This window comes from Bactrocera latifrons, unplaced genomic scaffold, assembly GCF_001853355.1.
Source record: "Bactrocera latifrons isolate USDA-ARS-PBARC rearing strain unplaced genomic scaffold, ASM185335v1 scaffold_36, whole genome shotgun sequence".
Classification (NCBI taxonomy): Eukaryota; Metazoa; Arthropoda; class Insecta; order Diptera; family Tephritidae; genus Bactrocera; species Bactrocera latifrons.
This window is the reverse complement of record NW_017537001.1, coordinates 825,723-846,817: the sequence shown is the minus strand read 5'-3', so window position 1 is coordinate 846,817 and position 21,095 is coordinate 825,723. Positions and strand designations below refer to the sequence as shown.

Here is a 21,095-nt window from a genome sequence, read left to right as displayed (position 1 = left end):
TCTGAAATAATTTAAAATAAATTTTCGCTCATTTAATTGGAAAAATTCGCATATTCCGTTCCAAGGCTGCGCAAGAAAAGTGAAAGCGTTGTAAGGTATACCAAGCAAATAATGTTACAGCATGATAAGCGTGAAAACTGTGCGATTTATTTATATTTTCGTGTTTACATTACTTCATGGTTGCCAAATGTGGCACACAAATATGTGATTTCGCTGCTTTATTTACTTTTCGGTGTAATTCACTGTCTGTGGGGCGATAATTCTTTATTTTCTTAATGATTTCTTTTTCAAAATGGATCGGCAAATGTTTTTAATATATCCTTTTTTAATTTAAACATTTTTTTGGTTAATTTGTTTTTGCAGCGCCAATTTTTTTTAATACATTTTTTGTTAATTTAGACTGACTCATTAATAAATTTTGTTTTTTTTTTTCTAACCTATAACATTCTTTTTTGAAAAATAATTTTCAGCGCTTCCTTTTCTTTATTTATTTGTTATTATTTTCTTGTTGAAATAACAATTTGTTTTTAGTTAATTCCGATTGCTTTACTCAGTAATTTCACGATTACTATTACTTTTTTCTTATTGTTATTTTTATTAATTCCTTTTCTTTATTATACCTATTTTGTGTTTATCTTAATACTGTTTTATTGAGTTTTTATTATATTTATATTTCTAATTTATCATATTTTTTGTTTATATATTATTTTTTTTTTAAATAGTAAAAAGACATTTTGGTGTCGTTTCGAGATAAGAGTATTTGTCACATAAAGTACTTTTAGCTCATTTAAACAATATTTTTTATGTGAATTATTATTATGGGAACAATTGGACAACTTAGGCATGTTAAGTTTGTCACCTTATTTTTAACACACAATCTTCAAAGACCTTAGAAAATATGTCTGTCTGTTTGTATATATAGATATCTTCACCAAATCTAGTATGCCAGCGGTGTGATCTCCGACAAAAAATTTCAGATCGAGTAACTTTAGCATATAACTGTCATACAAACTGACCGCTCAAAATCTGGTGCTTAAAAGGAACATTTTTTATTTTTGAAAAGAATTCCGGAAGCTAACGTTTTCCCTGTTTTTATAGTCTTACTGTTTTTTGTCTTACTTTATTATTTTTTAAATACAAAAACATCATTTAAATGACATTTGATTGCCGTTTTCGGATAACAATACTCTTCAAATAAATTGCCAATGCTTCTGCCCATTATTTCCTTATTAATACTTTTTATGTGTAATACTTTTTTCAATAACTTATATCTCTAATAATAATCTTTATTATTTCCGTATTTTTTTTTTTTTTTTTTTTTTTTTTTTTTTTTTTTTTTTTTTTGTTTTTTGTAAAAAGTTTTTCTTGCAACAATTTCTCTAATTTATTTAAATCGTGTTGTTATTTGCGTCAAAATATGGCTGAAAAGTCTGTTTATAAAAATTGTTTGTATTTAAGGGTTTGCATGGGTTTTCTCGCTTAAAAACAGCTTTTTTCAACACCTTTTTTCTCTTATGAAAAAGGAAATATTTTAAAAATGTTTTATTGTTACTAACATACGCTACTAACAAAGAAATTCTAAAACTTTTGGCAAAACTACTTAACTAATTTAAACTCGACCATTGCGACGCATTTCTGGTGGCGCCTCGGGAAAAAGGATGAGCTCGCGTTGGCAGGATAACTCATTGCAGGATCATCTAAAGTGAGAAAAATATTTGTGTATTAATTAAAACCTTTACTTAGAACTTGGACTTAGGAAAAAAACTGAAAACTGGATTTTTGGCAGACATTTTTACAAAACAAATACAATTTTTTTTTTTCAAATAATTTTAATAGAAAAAATCCTTCATCCAAGTTTTTAAAAATTGTATCTCAAAGACTTGTGGACAATTTCACCAAGATCGGATGAATAGTTTTCGAGAAAACTTTCAAACCGCATTCAAAAACAAATTTTCGAGAAAAACGCGTTTGAAAACGGCGCACTTAGCTCAAGGCTGTATCTCCGAATCTATTACACGGATAATTTACAAATATATTTTATTCTCTAAATAATTGAAATAATTGATAATGCTTAATTTATTTTTACCTATTTGAACTAAACTCGCTGGAAACAAACGTCCTCGTTTACTAAAAATTTTCAATATCCCTTGTTGTATTTTGATTTTCATTTGTTTTTTATGCATTTTTTTTTTTAGGTATGTTATTTATATTGTCAGCTTCCTTACTTTTAGTCGTTTTCGTCGTTTTTTGTTATCTACTTTATTTTGTTGCTGGTTTTTTCTGTTTTTTCTGCAACTTTTTCATGGCTTTTATAGTTTTTGTTATATACTTATATATATATTTTTTGTTTTTTCTGTTTTTTTTTCTTTTACTTTTTCTGATTTTTCTAAATCTCTTCAGTCTTGTATGAAATCACCTGCCTGTCTGCCATGCACACAAATAGATTTAAATCTCGCAAGTTGTCACCGCAACCGTAAAGCCTCCCACTGTGCATAATTGTTACTGAACAACAGATTTCGCTTAACTGCAATTAATTCATTTTCATGCATTTTGTTTTTGTTTTCGGTATGTATAGTAAATTTTTGCCCACACTGCGCTTATTTGTAAACCATAAAAATGTTGTGACGTGAAACGGTGTTTAAACAACAAATAATTCGCTCTTTCCGTGAGATAAACGCTAAATGATTCTAAGTGCTTTAGTTATGTGGCGGATTAACTGAATTTGCACTGGCATATATAAGGATTAATATTTGTAGACTGCTCGTTCGTGGGAATAATGAGATAAAATATTTTAATTTTTAGTGGATTTCCCAAAATAAATAGTTAGTCATAAAAGGCTTAAGCATGCACATTTGTTGTGGGAGCCAAAAATATATAAAAATATTTTGCGAAACAAAGACAATAACAGTACATTTGAGGTATTTGAAGAGAGTGCCGTTTGGTAGACAAAATTTTTAATATGCTTTAAGAGAAAAATAAAATTTTATCCGTTGAAATGTCCCATTACGAAATTTAGTGGAAAATAACTGCATGAAATTAATAATAATTTTATTTTATTTTTTCCAATTTTACTTTATTTTTTATTTTAAAAATCTCGCCACCAAAAATGTGCTTGTTTACAGCTTTTGACAGCCACAAGTGCTTTCACACTTAGTCCATATTTATTTTATAATTTATAATTTGGCTCAGTCTGGTCATATATACGTGATTATATTTTATTAGCCGCTAATAAATAATAAATCGCAAGGTTTGTTAGTGTTTCTGAACTTCAGGCGCATTACTTGTTTCTAAGAGAATAATAACGGTAATCTCTTGCTTTTGCTAGGCAAAAGATATACTGAAGCAGTGAAAAGGGGAGGAAATGCCTTGATATTTGCCTGACCCGGACTGGTATATGCAAAATAAAATAAATGTTCCTAAAAATGAAACAACCTTCTTTATTTTGGCGTTAAATTTTCACTCTATTTATCAAGTAGTGTAAATTTGTTAGTCCGGCTCAATTTTGATCAGTTGGTATATCTCATAATTAACGGTGTCAATTTTATTTTCAATTTTAAACCATTAGTATTTAACATGGCAAACGTTTTCTGCATAAAATAAATTTTGTTAATCATTCTTGAACCATTGAATACATTAAAAGTTTCACGTTCAGTTCAGCATTGCCTCACATTACTCACCGGCGAGCTCTTTAGTATGCTTATCGCATCCTCACCCCCACATTACCTGAGAAGAAGAGAACATTTCTTTGTATTATCTGCATATCATATGTTTATATTCGTATGTGCCTGACTGAGTGTGTGTGTGGCTGCTAAGAAAAAGCATGACGCAAGCTCTGCCACTTGCAACTCTTCCACCAATTGGTCAATATATTTTAATTGCTCTTAATAGTTTATTTTCCTCAAGCACTTCAAACGTTTTTTAAAAGCGAAAAATGCACACACACACACATACATGGTTACACACATATACATGTTTACACCCAAACGCGCACTCACATGTGTTTGTGTTTTAGAAATGTGCAACAGCATGAAGTGCGCTCATTACACCAGTGTGTAACATTTAATTCGAGTGATTGATAATGCTCATAGCTGTAATTGTTTTGTTATGAATTTGAGCGTTAAATTTAGAAATATGCGTAACTGACAAGAAATCACAAAAATAAATGCAAAAACATCAATCGATCTAAGAAATGTGCAAACAGGCAAATACAAATACAATACAAGCAGTGTGAATAGCTAAAAGCAAAAACAATGCATGTGTGTGTGTATAAAGTTTTTTATAACTGTTCTAGCGATAAAGCTTATAAATACGTTTACGCCAATAATTTAAACAGATTTGAGCTGATTGCGAAGGCATACCCGAGAGGAAATGAGCTATTGAAGTTCTACTTCTGAGCAACGCTGATTTTGGCATTATTTTAACAAAATACGATTTGTTTAAGTTGTTGTTGTTGTAGCGGCAAAAAATTGCGAGTAATTTGTAGGAATATTGCGGAGTGGACACTGCTTTACAGGTTGAAAATCCAAGTCCGTTCCAGTTGGGTAGACCCGACTGGCGTAAAATCTGACCCAAAATACCCTCAAATTTTATAATTCTAAAAATAATTTGTCGAGCATCTATCTGTTTATTAGCTTAGGTTTCCAGTTGGGTAGACTCGACTGGCGTAAAATCTGACCCAAAATACCCTCAAATTTTATAATTCTAAAAATAATTTGTCGAGCATCTATCTGTTTATTAGCTTAGGTTTAGTTACTCCATGAGGAGTAGTCATCCTTTAGGATGCCTGCGCTTGCCGAGTTTTAACTGACTCTGTGGCCTCACTATCGATACCACTTTCAGTGTATCATACCGTGGGGACCCCTGATGTTTGCATCGTAAACTTTACAATGCCGGACAAGTGCACAACAGATGCTACATTGTTTCTCTGTTGCCTTGTTCTAGACATTTAATGCAGTCTTCTCGATCTGCCAGCCCCATTTTGCAGGCGTGTGCCGCCACCAGACAGTGACCAGTTAGTATTCCGATCATGTTCCTACAGTCTGTTCTATCGACTACTTCCGATCTACCGTTCTGAACATGACTATTGCAGTTTTGTGCCCAGAGTTTTTGATTTTTTTTACCATGCTATAGATATTAGATTTCCCAATGTTGATCAGGTTACATTGGGAAATCTAATATCTATACGATCTGGACTTAGGTGTTAGCCGTACACCATTCTTGGCAATCTCGTCCACTATTTCATTTCCCTTGATACCCTTGTGGCCTGACATCCAGTAGAAATGAAGTTGCTTGCGTGTGGTTATTAGTATTCTGCTGTTTAGTCCCAATGCGGAGGATTCTAAAATGATAAAAGCTAATGCATTTTGGAGGCAAAACTTCATCTAAAACTTTTGTACTTGATATATTTAACCAAAATTTACTTCTACTAAGAATTTTTTTAACTATAATTACGAGTTTGTCATAAATGTTCATTTAACCAGGTTTGTTCAAGTCGAACGAAGACGTTGAACAAAACTTCTTCCTTCATTCACAAAAACTCAGAGGAGGCAAGCTTCTTTTGATTCCTTGGATCTCACAGATTCAATTCGAGTAATATTTTCAAAACCCGAACCTTTTCACGGATTTCTGTCAATATGTCTAGTGGAAAATAGACTCTTAAGCAATCACAAAATTCAAAAATCAAAATCTGGAAAATAACTCTTTGCCATTTGACCATGTAACTGCTATAACTGGTTCAAAGATCAAATCCGTTGAAGTATAGACTATGATGTGTTTTAAGAACTACATTTTTTAACGAATATATTTTCGTTAAAATTTACATGCAAAACAAAAAAAAAAAAATTTGGATTTGATATTTTTTTCTACAAAAAGTTTTATGAAGCTTGCTTTTGGTATTACGTTTGAATAATCGTGCCGTGGTTTATGATACTAATCTCTACTATAGACCACAATCGTTTTAGGCGCAATGATTTTATTTGAAGAATCAAAGTTACCAAGGATTTATAGTTGTTTTCTCTTGATATGTCAAAGTTCCAAAACTTCTTAAAATTTTTCTCACTTCAGCCCTACGGGGCATTTTTAGCCACGCATACTTTATTAACGGTTTGTGGACATTTTGCTGATTGAAGGCTTGTTCTTCATTGTGTTTACAAGCTATTTAAATTAATAAATTATTGTTTGGCAAGCAAGTGATTGCGTATTTGAGAATTCGTGGAATATTTTTTTTACCGCTTTAAGGTTTTCGTTAGTTACTTTTTCAAAGGCGTTGCGAACGGAACATGTGTGAGAGTCGAAATAATGAGCAAAGGTGAATTCGAAAAGCCAGTTATTGGCAAAGAGAAAGAGTGTATGGCGAAATTCCTAAAATGCAATGAAAGTGAAGTGATATTGTGAAAATGATTTTGTAAAATTCAAAATTATTTWAAAAATATATATATATTCATTACAAAAATGAAATTTTTCACATACCGATTTTCTTAAAAAGCAGCAAGTTTTGTGAAGAAAGATATTAATCAATAAATACTTATATGTGACTAACTTGAATAAACTAAAAATCGAAACTTCAAAGTGCGCTTTTCTAAAAGCTTCACATAAAAATTATTCTTAGTGCAAAAGTTAAGTGACAACAAGCATAAAATTCTTTAAATCCAGCACTGTGTAGGACTTCCTTATGAAAATGCGAAAGTGTTTTGTGAAAATCTCGAACGCCTTTCGCCATAAGTCCGCGTATGCAACACCAGAGGGTGAACACTACAATGACGCGCCGCCAGTGGAGGGGTGTGTGCGTCACAGCAACGCGTATGAGAATGATGAAAGCGCCAGGCGCGGAAAGTTGAGGGAGGTGAGCGCCGCCAACAACGACAAAACCAGCGCACGAACAGCGGCCGTCACAGCCAAGCGTACCAATAATCTAGCGAGTGATAAGCTTAAGGAGTGCAATGATAAGAGCGCTGATAGTGCCGATAAGGCCAGCAACAGCGTCAATACCACGACAAAATCCACAAATGCGATTGCGAAAGCAACGCGCATCGATGGCAACGTCAACGCTGGACGTGAGGTGGTGACAGGGCAGGGCGCGATGGTGGTGGAGAAGAAGAAAAAGAAAGATAAGTCCAAGTATTTCATGCGCAGCGCAACGTCGCCAAGTCTGGGGGAGCAAAGCCAGCCAGAGAAGAACACGTGCGTCGGCAACGCGGCGCTATTGAGCACCAGTGATATGGCTGATATTGCGGTCTACAGCGGCAGTCACGAATACGGAGGCATGGGCGATAATAGAAACAGTGGCCGCAGCAGTGCGCGGAGTAGTGGACGGAGCAGCGGCATTTTTAGGCTGTTTTTAGGCAGTGGCAAGAAGAAGAAAAAGGACCACGATGGTGGTAGCGAAACTGAGAAGGAAGGAAGAAACCAAAACGAGCAGGAGGAACACGACGATATGAAGGAGCGGGAAAGATATAACGCGCGGGAGGAAAAAGCGCCGTTGGCGGTGATGGAGCAGCAGCAGTTGGGGTTCGATGAGGATGTGTTAAAAGCATTATCGAAAGTCAGCCAAGCGCCAGGCAACACAACGGCTGTAAAAGCGCGACTGCTGGACACACCAGATGATAAAAGTGTGATTAATAAAAGCAACACTCACACCTCTGCCAACGCTAAGAGCGACAAAGCTGATGCCGCGGTTGATGACACACATCGTTATCGCCCTAACGGAAGCGTGGACACTGTGACGGGGTCAAGAGTAGACGCCAAGGGTGCCGCAGGCGTTGCGAGTATCAACACAAGGAAAGCGCACGATGAACGCAGTTACATTTCCGAGTACAAGTCCTTTGTTGAGGATGAAAAGCCAAATTTAATTGGCACGCCATTCCCCGAAACGGAAGCCTTCAATTTCGAGCAAGCGCTTAATCGCAAAACAAGCGAACGCCACTCACGCTTACACTCAACCGAAGCGCGCATCGACCTAACGAACTATCGCACGGAAACACCCAAAACGCCAGAGGAGATCGAATATGAGGCCAATATGGCGGCAGAGAGTGCCGATGTAATGACACCATTGCCAAACAATCTCACTTTTTCTTCTGGTCGCAAATCGCTGACCACGGTGCGTCCGCTCGCCTCCGATATCGCTGAGATGATACGCAATTTGGATTCGAATACTTTGCGCATCAACAATATGACTGTTGAGGAGAAGATTGAACTGATGCGTCGCTTCGAACAACCTCAACCATCAGATAAGGATAAGCAAGTGCATCATCCACATCATCCAAATCATCATGCTCACTCCGCCCAACAACAACAGCACAATTCGTTGCGTCGTTCTTCCGGTTCGCGCAATGGCTTGAATCCGTTACGTTTGGCGATGGAAAACCGCATCGTGTTGCAAGCGTCTGCTGTCGGCGCAAGGCAGCAAATGCAAGATGAAGGTGGCGGTGTAGGTGAGCCCAATTGCGACTCGGATGATGAGCATGTGGAGGTGGTTTTGCGGCGTAAATTCGTCGACTATCCCGACGGTGAGAAGATGACCATTTCCACATGCCTCTACGAGCGCCGCCAGCCGGAGTGTCCGAAATTGAAGTTGTTGGTACGATCGCAGCAGAGCGATAATCGCGACGAAGGCAGCGGAGAGGTAGGAAAGGTGGGAATGAGGGTTATATAATTTGTATTTTTGAGAAACTTTTATTTAGGAACAACTTATTTTTAGCGAAAACTATATTTATTTTTTTAAATGGGTCCCTTGGAAGATAAACTCGTATATATGTATATCAAATTTCTACTTATTTTTTTTTTTTATATTTATAATGAACTTTAATGAACAGAAATGTAACATTTTGGTAGACTACTTTTTGTCATTTTTCTGCTGGAGACATTATTCCATCAGTGTAAAACATTTCTGGTTTCTTGGCGAAAAACTGCCACACGTAATTTTCACAGCGTTCTCTTGAAGACAACTTTACTCAATTAAGGGAGCTCTTCATTGACCGAAACAAGTGGCAGTACGATGGTACAAGATCAGGGCTATATGGTGGATGTATCAAAACTTTACAGCCAAGCTTTCCTAGTTTTTGTCGATTCACCAAAGATATGTATGGCCTAGCGTTGTCCTGATGGAAGACGAAGCTGTTTCAAATGATCAGTTCTTTCTGTTGATCAGTTCTAGCCATTTCTTTCGGATGTTGGCTTTAATCTCATCAGTTGTTGATAGTAAAATGTAGGATCAATCGTTCGACCAGGCTGAAGCAGCTCATAGTGGATTATTCCTTTCCAATCCCACCCAATACTCAGCCTAACCTTTTGAGGCGTCAATCATGGCTTTGCGACAATTTGTTGAGCTTCACCACGCTTAGACCATGATCTTTTTTTTCAGTTACCACAGTCTTCAGAATGGTTCGATTTCATTTCATTTCCCAATCAACAATCCCTGGGGTGCTTAAGCATCGAGCTTCTTTTTGTTGCCTGCCTTTTTTAAATGGTTCAGAACCGTTTGATGATGAATGTTAAGTTCCTTAGTGATGTCATAGCTGCTTATATGACAGTACTGGTCAACATTTTCCATAATTTCACCGAATTCTTCAACAATACATGGACCAGAACTAGGTGCATCTTTCACATCAAGGCTGAAATACCTCGGAGCTCGGAATAGAAATAAAATTCTTAAGAATATTTTTAACAGCCTCAAAACGCTTTGTTGCAGTGCAGTGCAGAAGCTTTGGTTTCAATATTTAGAAAGGATTTTATATAGCAGTCCGATCCACTTCTTGAGAATCATCCACTGAACTTAACCTTGCATATTAACTTTAATAGTTAAAAAAACTCGTTCACTGAGTTTCTGCAATTATTTGTGATGTGTGTCTTAGCTACACAACTTCAATACGGTAATAGGGTAGGGTGTGTGCCTAAGCTAAGATAACTTTAAGACGGCTATTGTAGTATGTAAGGTATCTGGCCAAAGAGTAAAATCCTTCAGGGTTTTGCTAAAGCCATATTAAAAATTATATATATGCACTATCTAATGTAATTGAATCTATCAGAGTAAGCTTTTGAAAAAGTTTTAGACATGTTTACCATATGAAAATCGTGCCTTTAGCATGAGGTTCAACTGGAATGGAATTTCAATATTCTATATATATACATATAGTATACCATTTTTTAACAGAAACAGTTAATCGCAATTTCGCTCTCATTTATAATTCCCAAAACCCGCAAATCGCTTAACAAATTAAACAATTGTCGACTTGAGCAACAATAAATATTGCCTAATAGCTTCACATCCATTTCCAACTAAGAATTATTAAATTAGCACTTAAAAATTTTCACAAACACATGTTTTTCAAAAAACAAAACCAGTTCGCTTAGAAATAGAAATCAAAATTCACTGCATGCCAAAAAGGGCCCTCAAGCGTGTACATTCAATAATTTCTATACAAAAAGTAAAATATTGCGAAATAAGCGCTCAATAAATGTAAACAAACATTCGTAATTGCGTAAACAGAAATCGTACGTTGCCGCCGCACTCGCCACTGTAACATACATGCCATGGGTAAACACGCAAGTAATTACCGGAATTTCGAATACTTGAATTTGCAAATATTAAAACTTAAAGCACTTTTTATGCTTTTGTTCAGCCACTTATAATCCGCACATTTTTAAGTGAAATGAATTTCGGCTTGTTAACGAAAAACGTACGCAAAGTTATACTCAAATGCGCTGCGTTCTATTTATAGGCGCTGACTTGACGCTGGGAAATCACGCCCTCGAAACAAAAGTATGGCGTCAATTTACTGCTCATGCCATATACGAGTATATGTGCGTATAACTGTTTCTTTAGCACTTATGTCAAATGACATTGTTTGCAGTTGTCATTACTGGCATTTAACTTGTGAGGGAGATTGTGATATTATAGGAATTTGAGTGTAGAAAATGGATTCGGTATGGACTTAAATAATATTTTAGAATTATTGTAACTCTGGTGGTTCTCAAATTCTATGTTAACTACACACACTCTGTAGCACTCAGAAAGAAGGTTCTAAGACCCTAAAAATTCATATACGCCGGCTAATTTTTTACTAACAGAAATAAGAATAAGTCATTCCGTGCCAATTCAGGATCAAATCGATGTTTTTACTGCTCAAAAATGCACTTTCAACTTTCTGGAAGAACAACTAATTTTGGACGAGCTTCACGAAATCCATGTTAGAGTGGTCCGAGACTCATATTGAATTCACCATACCATCGATAAACACTGGTCCTTGATGAAGCTTTATTATAAACAATTGAACTATGTCTTTACTACTCTTGATGAGTTAATCAACCTTGAAAGTTGTGCAAAATTATCGCGCGAAAATATTTGAAATGTTCCATTTTTTGACAGAGAAGAATATTTTAAGTTACTGTAAACAACACAAATAACACTCTTATAACAAAATGTTCGGAATATGCATATCATCAAAAATGTCAAACTTTACAATAAAATTGTGAGTTTCCAGATTGTCAAATCTCGAAATGACGAGCTGATGTCCCTGTATCCCTTTATTCTTATATAGGCGAATTACTTATACAGTTTTTGAGATATCGTCTTGAAATTTTGCAGACATAATTTTCTTCTCAAGAAGCTGCCAATTGGTAAGAACCATCGCTAACGGACTACTATACGATATAGCTGCCATATAAACTGGCTGATCAAAATCAAGTTTCTGTATAGAAAGTCTTTTATATAACCAGGTATGTCCACAAAATTAGGCGCAGATTATTTTCTACATTAGCCCCACAATCTCTGAAAATATTTTTTAGATCAGACGACTATAGCATATAGATCATATCAAATGATCTTCAGTCATACAAACTGATCGATACAAATCAGGTCCTCATATGGAAAACGTTTGTATATGACACGATACTTCCACCAAACTTATCATGGATTATTATCCAAAGCAACATCACATTCTCCAAATAAATTGTTCATATCGGACCACTATATCATATAGCTGTCATACAAAGTGAACGAGCAAAGCCAAGGAAAACTATTTTATTTCCCAAGATATCTTCATGAAACTTAGCATTAATGATTGCTCAAGGCAACTCTACAGTCTGCGAACGAATTGTTAAAATCAGTTCACTATAGCATATGGCTACAATAAGCAAATCAACAGTGGCGTCTATTATAGCCTTGGTGCTTTTGAAATTAACGTTTCATCTAGATTTTATAAAACATTATAAAACCCAGCCAATACTTTAATTGTAAGAATTTAATATTTTCGAATTTTTCTATAGACCTCATACGCTTCTTATTCTTAATAGCGGCTTTGTTTGACATCTTCTTACCTTGTCATTCTACGCGCTTTGAAGGCATTCAAATGAAATTGTTCTGTTATACTTTTCTCTTGTATTCCTTTTGTTTGACATTAAAAAAAACCTCGAATTGTAACGAAAAGCGCAAATAAACTGAAATAATGAAATCCTTTAATCATACCATTTCCTTGAAATTCGACGCGTTTAAGTCAAAAGTAAATGGGGTCACAAAAGAAAACAGCGCACAAGTGCTGTATTGTGATAAAAGGTGAGCATAATGCGAAGGCTTTGGCAGACAAAACATTTAAAAGGTGAAGTTGTATTGTTTAAAATATGGAGGCAGCTTTATATAATAAATATATCTCAGCAAACATTAGGCTTGGTTGTTGTTTTGGTTTTTCTTTTTTGGAAAACGCATGTTATTTGCAAACGTTTAAGTCTGCCGTAGGGTATTATTATAAGTAGAAATAGGTTTCAAATTGTGCGCAATATTATTCTTCTCCAAAACGAATCGAATGTACTTGTTATTAATTTTTGTATCCAAATACTGATAATCACATCGTTCCCACTCCATAGAGAATACCAACTTTAAACTTCGAATGGTCTCCAAAATTGTTCACTGGGATATTATAAACGCACAAACGTGTAAGCTTAAAGCTTATTGCGATATTGCATACTATTGGGCGCGTAATAATTTGCAGTAATGGAATTTAGGGTTTTGACTTACCTTACATTAAGTTGTCACATTTTGCTTTTATAATAAGAAATTAGTTTGATGAAAATATCGATTATGAAAGAAGTTCCCAGAAAAAATATCTAAATTTACTCATTTCGAATTTTTTAACAGTTAGGTAATTTTTTTTTTTACATTAAAGACAAAATATTGAAGAAAATCGAGATATTTTAGGTGTTTTCTGAAGCAGCACAATTTTTTTAATTTAATATTAATTTTTTTTTCTAGTATTAATCAAAGCTTTAAAACTATTCCAAATAAATGTTGGCTGATTTAAGTTTGTAAATAATAAGTCAAAGAAAGCTCTTGATTGATCTTCTCAAATTCAAAATTTTTGTATCATAATATTTATCAGCTTATTTTACCTCAAATTTAATTTAACCTGCCTTAATGCCCACAACATATAAGCTCCTTGACATATACTTACCGTCCTATCTACATACATATATATATACAAATATATTATATATATATTTCATCTGCACATACGTATTTGCTTTAATGCTCCCGGATGAAGTCGTAAAAGTATTGAAACGAAATTTGAAATGCGCACTAAACTCACCGAAATTGAAGCCTTAAAATTTGACTTTTTCGATTGAATTGCAATAGGCTGCTTTTGTTGGGATTTCTTCCAGAGCTCCTCTGTTCATTCTTCATGTACAGAAATATAAAAGCAGCGTAAGAGATTAATAGAACTTTAAGCTGTTTTATTATCTCACAATCAAATGTAATAAAAATAATAAACAGATTTTATTCTGCAAGTGTAAGGATTACAAAACTATAATTATTTTGACAATATTTACACTTTTAACATAAAGTCCGTAAAAAAATCAGTGCAGAAAATACCATTGCACTTCATTCATATAAGTGTAACGCATATTAAAAAAATTTGATAATTGTATTATTATTGGTACACTCTTTTTAACTATGTCCACTTAAGATGCCATTAAAACTTTGAATTTACAATGGACAATAATTAAAATTTGCTATCAACTTAGTAAACTAGTAATTTTCGCTTTCTTCTTCAGTATTTGGGTTATTAGCTTTCTTATCTAACATTTTGAGGTTTTATTTTTTTTTACACTAGGCACAACTTAGTCCACCCCTCAATTACTTATATGTAAGGTATAGAGTAGTAGTGTAAAGTGTGGAGCAAAAAGTTATAACTTTATTATAGTGCTTTCTTATATGTTAAATAATATATCATAATTCAACTACTTTCCCACACCATACTTGCATTGGTTGCTTATACGCCACGTGTGACATCACTCTTACTCTAGTTTAAGTTACTCATACGCACCCGCATCCGAAATAAACATATAATATAATATTTAAAAAAAAAAGAAAAATATATGAAAAGAATTCAGTATTAAAACGACTTCCTAGCAGATGACACAAATTAAGTGGAGCTAATGTACTACATTAATGTAATATATTTCTATGTATATGCATATATACATATATGTAGACACATATATACAAGTGAACAAACATATATTTAGTTGTGAACCCTAAAGGACTCAAAAATTGAACAAACCTACCAAAAAGGCAATTTATAATATAATTATTTTTTCGTTAATTTTTGCTAATTTGACACTCTTTAAGAAAGTTTTTGAGCTACCGACAAAAAATTCTAATACATACTAGAAACATTGAACTTCAGCTTCCGAATGTAGATATGTGGAAACTGTTTTGCTAAAACGGCTCAGCGCACTGCGATGCCATAAAATAAGCGAAAATATGCTAAGCGACTTTTTATAACTTCCATGTCATTTCATTTAGAGTGGTTGCTTTTAACGCAAGTTTAAATAGATTCAGGGACTGATTGAAAGTTTTCGCCAAAGCAACAAGAAAAAGCAAACTTAGGTATTTTTAGAAGAAAGTTTTTTAAAATATTGCGCAAAAAAAACTAAAATTTCAAAAAAATTTTAAGGGGGACACTGAATGTCAAATTTAAAAAAAATATATTTTTTTCGTATTTTGTTAGTACATAACTTTAAAAGGAACAGACTAAAATCGCGCGATACTAAATAAATTTTTTGACGGCATTTTGACAATTCATCATTTTTTAATTTATTTTTGTACAGGCAATATTCAACTGTATAAGAAACTTTTTTAGGTTTCATACATAGAAAATGCCGGCATCACCGTACAAGTGGAGGAAATTTTTTAGCATTTATAATAACAAACTTAATTTGCTTCATTAAACCTAAAAAAAAAATTTTAGTATCGGTTTCAAAATAACATTTTTATGACGGAAAAAACTTAAAAAARTATTTTAATTAAAAAATTTYATAAACTAAATATTTTCTAAAATTAAAAATTTTTATAAACTGAATTTTAGAAAGCTAACTATAGATATATACTATAAGTAAATATTTTTCCATATTCTTTGATTTTTTATGTGAAATATTGTAATTTAAAATACACGGAAAAAAATTATTTATTATAAATTTGCTTTTTTTTTGGAAAACTAGATTTTATTGATTACTTTTTTTCAGTTCTTTTTTAACTCTTTTCAGTTTAAAATTTTCGTTTTTTTCAATTTTTTTTGTTTGGTGTGTACAGCTATATATAGTTTTACTACAATATTTTCGGAGTATAAAATTATATGTATATACCATAAAAAATATTCCAGTCCAGCTGTTAATGAAAAAAAACTAATACTTTTACTATCAATTTCTTACTAATTTATTCATATAAAAAAAAGTTTTTTCCTATTCAAAAAATAAAAAAAAGTATACACATTTGGTTCTAAAAATGTTCACTTCTTCAAATCGTAATTTTTTTAATTTTCATACTAAAATACCCTCTTAAAATTATTTTTTGTTAATTTTCCCTGCGTTACATAAAAATCATAATCTAGATTTTTTATAATTCGTAAAACCCCACAAAGTACTAAGAAACAATACTTTAATACACTTTATGCTTTTGAGCAATTTTAAATCACTTAGTCACCACTCAATGACCATACCCAGCAACGCTAAACTGCTCGCTGAACTTATAATTTATCTTCGTATAAAATGTCAGCACGACAACAAAAACAGTAATTTATGCGCTGACTAGCAGAAAATATATCCCTTTCCTATAAACACAACACACACACACATAATGTAGACGTAATGTCTCACTTTACTCACAATGCTAAAAGCATTTTAATGCGTAACTTAAGCTATGAACATTGAGTACTACTAAACGGATCTGTCAAGCTACCAAATTCAATTTGTGCGGCATTTTGCTGACGAAGCGCGCGTCAAAGCCATGCAAACAATGTGTGTGTGCTACAAATATCCCCTACTTAATAAAAAAAGAAGCATAATTTGCCAAGCAAAATAATTGAAAATACTGTTTTACTAAAAATTTTCGCTAACAAATACTATTTTTTTCTTATTCCGTCACTATCTTTGCAGCGATCTCTCATGGACGTGAAATTTCCAACCGTATTACCACCGAATCCCCAACTCAAGGTTAGTACGAAACCTCAAGCGAAATTTCTGAAAACTATTTGCCGCCATTTGACCACAAACTTTGAGCAAATGAATAATGTCTTAACCATTTCTCCAGGCTTTATTGGTTTTCCACAAGTCGGACAACATCTGCGAAGTGGTAACGGAGGCATGCCATCGACAGCAGCTCGATGTGACGGTGGCGCGCACCAAAGAGGGCGCCCTCGACACCCTGACCAATACCAATGAGGAGTTCTATCATTTGATTATAATTGATGCACGCTCGACAAAGCACTTGGATGCTGAATATATAGCCAGGTGGGTGATAAATGATGGCCGGCTAATAGCGACAAGGTTGTTTACTCATACCTAGAATAGTATATTATGTAAAAAAGCTCACAACAGTTAATAGTTGACGAGCCAACAGCGCTACTTGCGCTCGCTCGCACGCAAAAAGCAACCTTAAATTGTCTCTTGCATCGGCCATTGTGCGCTGAGTGGACTTCGATTTCGTTTCCTTTTATTTCACTTGATTAATGCTGACTTATCTGTTCTTTCATTTCTTTAGATCAATTCGTCACACAAATGGCCATCATTTTACGACAATAATTGCTGTGGTTAAAAAGAGGTGAGTCACTTGCCGGCGTTGCCAACTATTTAATTAGGAATTTTTTCGTTCGTTTAGAAAACAATTAACTTTTTTAAGGTGATACAAATTATTTAAAATTATATACTATAAAGTAATTGCAAAAAATGTTACATCAGCACAGGGTTGTACAATATGTAATATTGGTTTGTAAGAACTTGAAAGAAGTCATGTTTGTGGAAATATTATACATAGTACAAATACATAAGCCCGTTTATTTTTTATTATTAGGGTGGTCCTTAAAAAGTTAAAAAAAAACGTTAACTTTGGCTGCAGCGAAGCTACAATGCCCTTCAAAAGTGCATTTTCTAGCATATAAATATTTTTATTGTGATTCTGATATGCAAGTTGGTATGACAACTATATACTATAGTTGTTCGAGCTAGACAGTTTCTTCGAAGATTGTAGCGTTGCCTTAGAAACTACTCCTTGCACAATTTCGTGAACATACCTCAGCAAATAAAAAAGTTTTCCATACAGCGACTTAATTTTAGTCGATCAGTTTATATGTCAGCTATATGCCATAATGATCCAATATCGACTCTTCCGACAAATGCGCAGCGTTTTGACAAAGAGGGAGTAGTTCACGTGCATATATATAGATATGTTGCAACGTACTCTATAGAAACTCCGGCGGTTCTCAATGGGTATTATAAACTACGTGGCCACCTTAATATACCTTGTTGAAGGCATACAGACTAAATTAAAATTTTTCTCCCAATATTTACGAAACACCCTAATCACCCTTTCCGCATAGCAGTGCTTCAATCCACAGGTACTTTTCAACTTTTATTTATTTCTAATATTTACCTAACACCTGTAAGGGCTTAAAGCGAAAGAAAGTGAAAGAAAAATAAGATTATTTCCACAACTTGGCTTAACAAATTAAAAGTTTTGATTTAGTCTATGTGAGTTGGATAACTTACTACCTGGCAACGTGTGCTATCCGCATGCTCACATATGTTTGCGCACTTACGCAACTACGCACGCTAGAAACAACACAGACACACATACACCCACGCTCAAGAAGTCGAAGACCTATCACTTTAAGACGTTTTCATTAAAACTTTTAATCAAGTTGCACTGAAATGAGCAGCAAATCACACTAGTTGCCAGTGGCAACAAGCTGCTGAATCCGCGGGCGCCACATACAAAAGTAAAAAAATACCTTAAGACACCTATATAGCCAGCTAACGCTCGGAGGTATTAACGCCGGCTTAATTAATAAAGTAATGCAATAAGCGATTTCCTATCGGCAGCAGCACTCCTTGTTTATGCTTACTTACACGCGCTCAGCGGCTCTTTGAAGGGCTGCCTTGTTGCTGCAATGCAAGATAATCGCTGACAGTAGTGCCAGCTGGCAAGGATGAGTGCACATTTTGTGGAAAAAATAAATAAAAGTGCGATAAACAAGCGAGTTGGAGATTAATTCTTTATTGTACATCGTTAAGCGAGTGCATAACTTATTAAGCGTGGAAGCTAATAAGTGGGGAGCACTCATTGAGCGGGCGCTAATTGTGGTTGGCAACTTGTCGATGCTCACTGCAAGTTAATCGCACTCACTGTTGATATAAGGGATTTCGTGGTACTGAAAAGCGCAATTATAACGGAAATTAAGGGATAAAGAGAGATGAGTAATTCAAAAAGAAAAAATTWAAAAAAAAATAAAAATAAAAATAGTGAAGAAAGATTGGTGATTTAGTTTTTAATACAATTGTTATCAAAACAGCTTTTTCGCCAAAATGTAGGCTACAATATTCTCTATCGTAAATTTCGCTTTCCAAAGCGCAACCTTGAATTATTATTCATTCATCTCAGTTTCAGGTGTACGTACAATACCTTGATAACATTATAGCCGCCGATTCACAATATTATTCGATGTAAATATATATTTTTGAAATAATATTTGCGCCTGAATGTAGGTCTTACTTTATACCCAAGTTGATTACACAACCTTTTCACACGTTAATAGATTTTCATTGAATTTAAATAATTTTTTAAAGTAAAATATTGGAAAAATTTTAGTGCCTTTAATAAAATTGTCTCAAAACTGAAGTTTATGCAGTACGTTAAGAAATTATGAAAATTTCTTTCCCGGTTGGGTCGAAACTTCCTCCTCTGGACCTTGCGAAAGCTTACCAGTAATGTCAACTACTAGCTCCTGTAGCACTGTACATTCCTTCTGGTCTACCTGCTTTCAGGACTGGTATATATACTACTACATAGCTGGACTACAGTCGGTACCTCCACCGTCGCAGACGCCAGACGCCGTTTTCAAAAGCTGTTCGGAAGAAGATGAGGTGGAAACAACACAACACTTCCTTCTTGACTGTCCCACATTTTGGAATTCATATATTTTAACCTTACCCAAGTGCGATGATATATATATATATGTACATTGATTTACCCTATACCTTTTAAAATATGAACTCCCTTGCACATCTTAAATATTTAATCCACTCATTTCCCCCTAACTTGACTGTAACTTACTTCTCCCCCTCTTTGAAATAGCATTTTGTCAACTGTAATGCGACACCTTTAATTAAATATCTTGCAACGAAAACTACATTCTGATATCAAAATTTTAAACTTCTGTTCCTTGTTAGCCCGCAACTACACTCGTTTCGTTTCCACCCATCCGCTTTGACCTTCATTCTGTGTGCTCTGTGGAACTCTTAAGCTTTTTCGGTACAATAAGCCAGTCCATCGAAGCATTGAAATTAATTTCCAACACAACTTGTAACGGAAGCATAGTACACAAGAGAACACACACAAGCTTTGCTTGCCATCCAGCTAGCTATCCTTGCAGTCCGACCAATTACGCTGCAATAGAAAGTGTATCCGGTTTTGTTGATACGGGACAGTCACTTTGGTTAATGCTTATTTCAAGGGGCGATTTGTAATTAAGATGAAGGTGGAAGTAAATAAGTCAATGGTTTTGCACAAAGTGAATGGTTTTTAAGGGTATTAGGTAGCAGTACAAGCCTTAAATTAGTTCTATCTATATCGAGAAATTGGTGATAAGGACCAAGTCGGAAATATTCACATATGGTGGGCTCCTTCTTTGACTCCGAAATACATGAATTACCTATTTCGAAACTAGAAAAACAAATCGAAATTTATTTAATTGAGTAAAAGGAGGTTCTTACGGCCCTATTGCAAGTATATTTATCATGGTATGAGGGATTATTGTGAGAGAGTGCCTTGTATGATTCAACCACAAAATGAATATTATTTTTAAAACCAAAACCGTATAAATACATATATATAATTGTAATTACATGAGTGTATTGGTGGGCAAAGGAAATATACACGCTGTAATCTGTAAAAGCGTGCCATCCACCATATAGATTGTTGAAATGGAAAATCGTAAAACTTTAAAAGGGAAGTTGCCAAAAAATACACACTTTCTTACTTAAAATGTTGTTTGCTGCATTTGTGTAGTCCAATATGTACATATGTATGCATAAATTTAAGTAAGTGGAAGTGCAGAACGTAGCAGAGTGGTCATTAAAGCAAATGATTTACGTAAAGTTTCCAGCTGAATTTTACGGCGCTTTGTGAGTTGTTAGGAAATTTAAGTTAAAAAAAGTTCTTTAAAAAATGCAGAGAAGTTGCCATATAACAAAATAATCTTAATTTGAAGGTTAAAAAAATAAATCATTAACTTAAAAAAGATCTACATTAAACAAATTTCTATAATTACTGTCAACAAAAAAATATTACATTTATTTATTTTAAAATATTATATAATAATAATTTTTAATACAAAAATGAACAAGAACATATTAAAAAATAAAATAAAGTTTTATAACATACAGAAAGGCTTAGAAGTTGCTTTAAAAATATTCTTAATCCAACTTACTAACAAAATTTTTTTCCAAACACAAATCAAATTAGGTAAATTTACAAACTTTCAATTTAAGTTTGCTTTTTTTTTAATTTAAAACAAAACAAAAAAACTCTTAAAAAAATTATATGTTTCAAAGAA

The 21,095-nt window shown here is 33.9% G+C and overlaps 1 protein-coding gene across 2 annotated transcripts in view; it reads left to right on the top strand.

Annotated features, from left to right (window-relative positions):
- The first annotated feature begins 6,491 nt into the window (after positions 1-6,491).
- Positions 6,492-21,095, top strand: part of LOC108971828 (high affinity cAMP-specific and IBMX-insensitive 3',5'-cyclic phosphodiesterase 8A) — a 24,573-nt gene continuing 9,969 nt past the window's right edge. For both annotated transcript variants that reach the window (XM_018938133.1, XM_018938132.1), the window contains exons 1-4: positions 6,492-8,620; positions 16,423-16,479; positions 16,577-16,776; positions 17,027-17,086. In XM_018938133.1, coding sequence (XP_018793678.1) covers positions 6,671-8,620; positions 16,423-16,479; positions 16,577-16,776; positions 17,027-17,086 — 2,267 coding nt within the window. In that variant the 5' untranslated portion in view covers positions 6,492-6,670. The remainder of the gene's footprint in view (positions 8,621-16,422; positions 16,480-16,576; positions 16,777-17,026; positions 17,087-21,095) is intronic.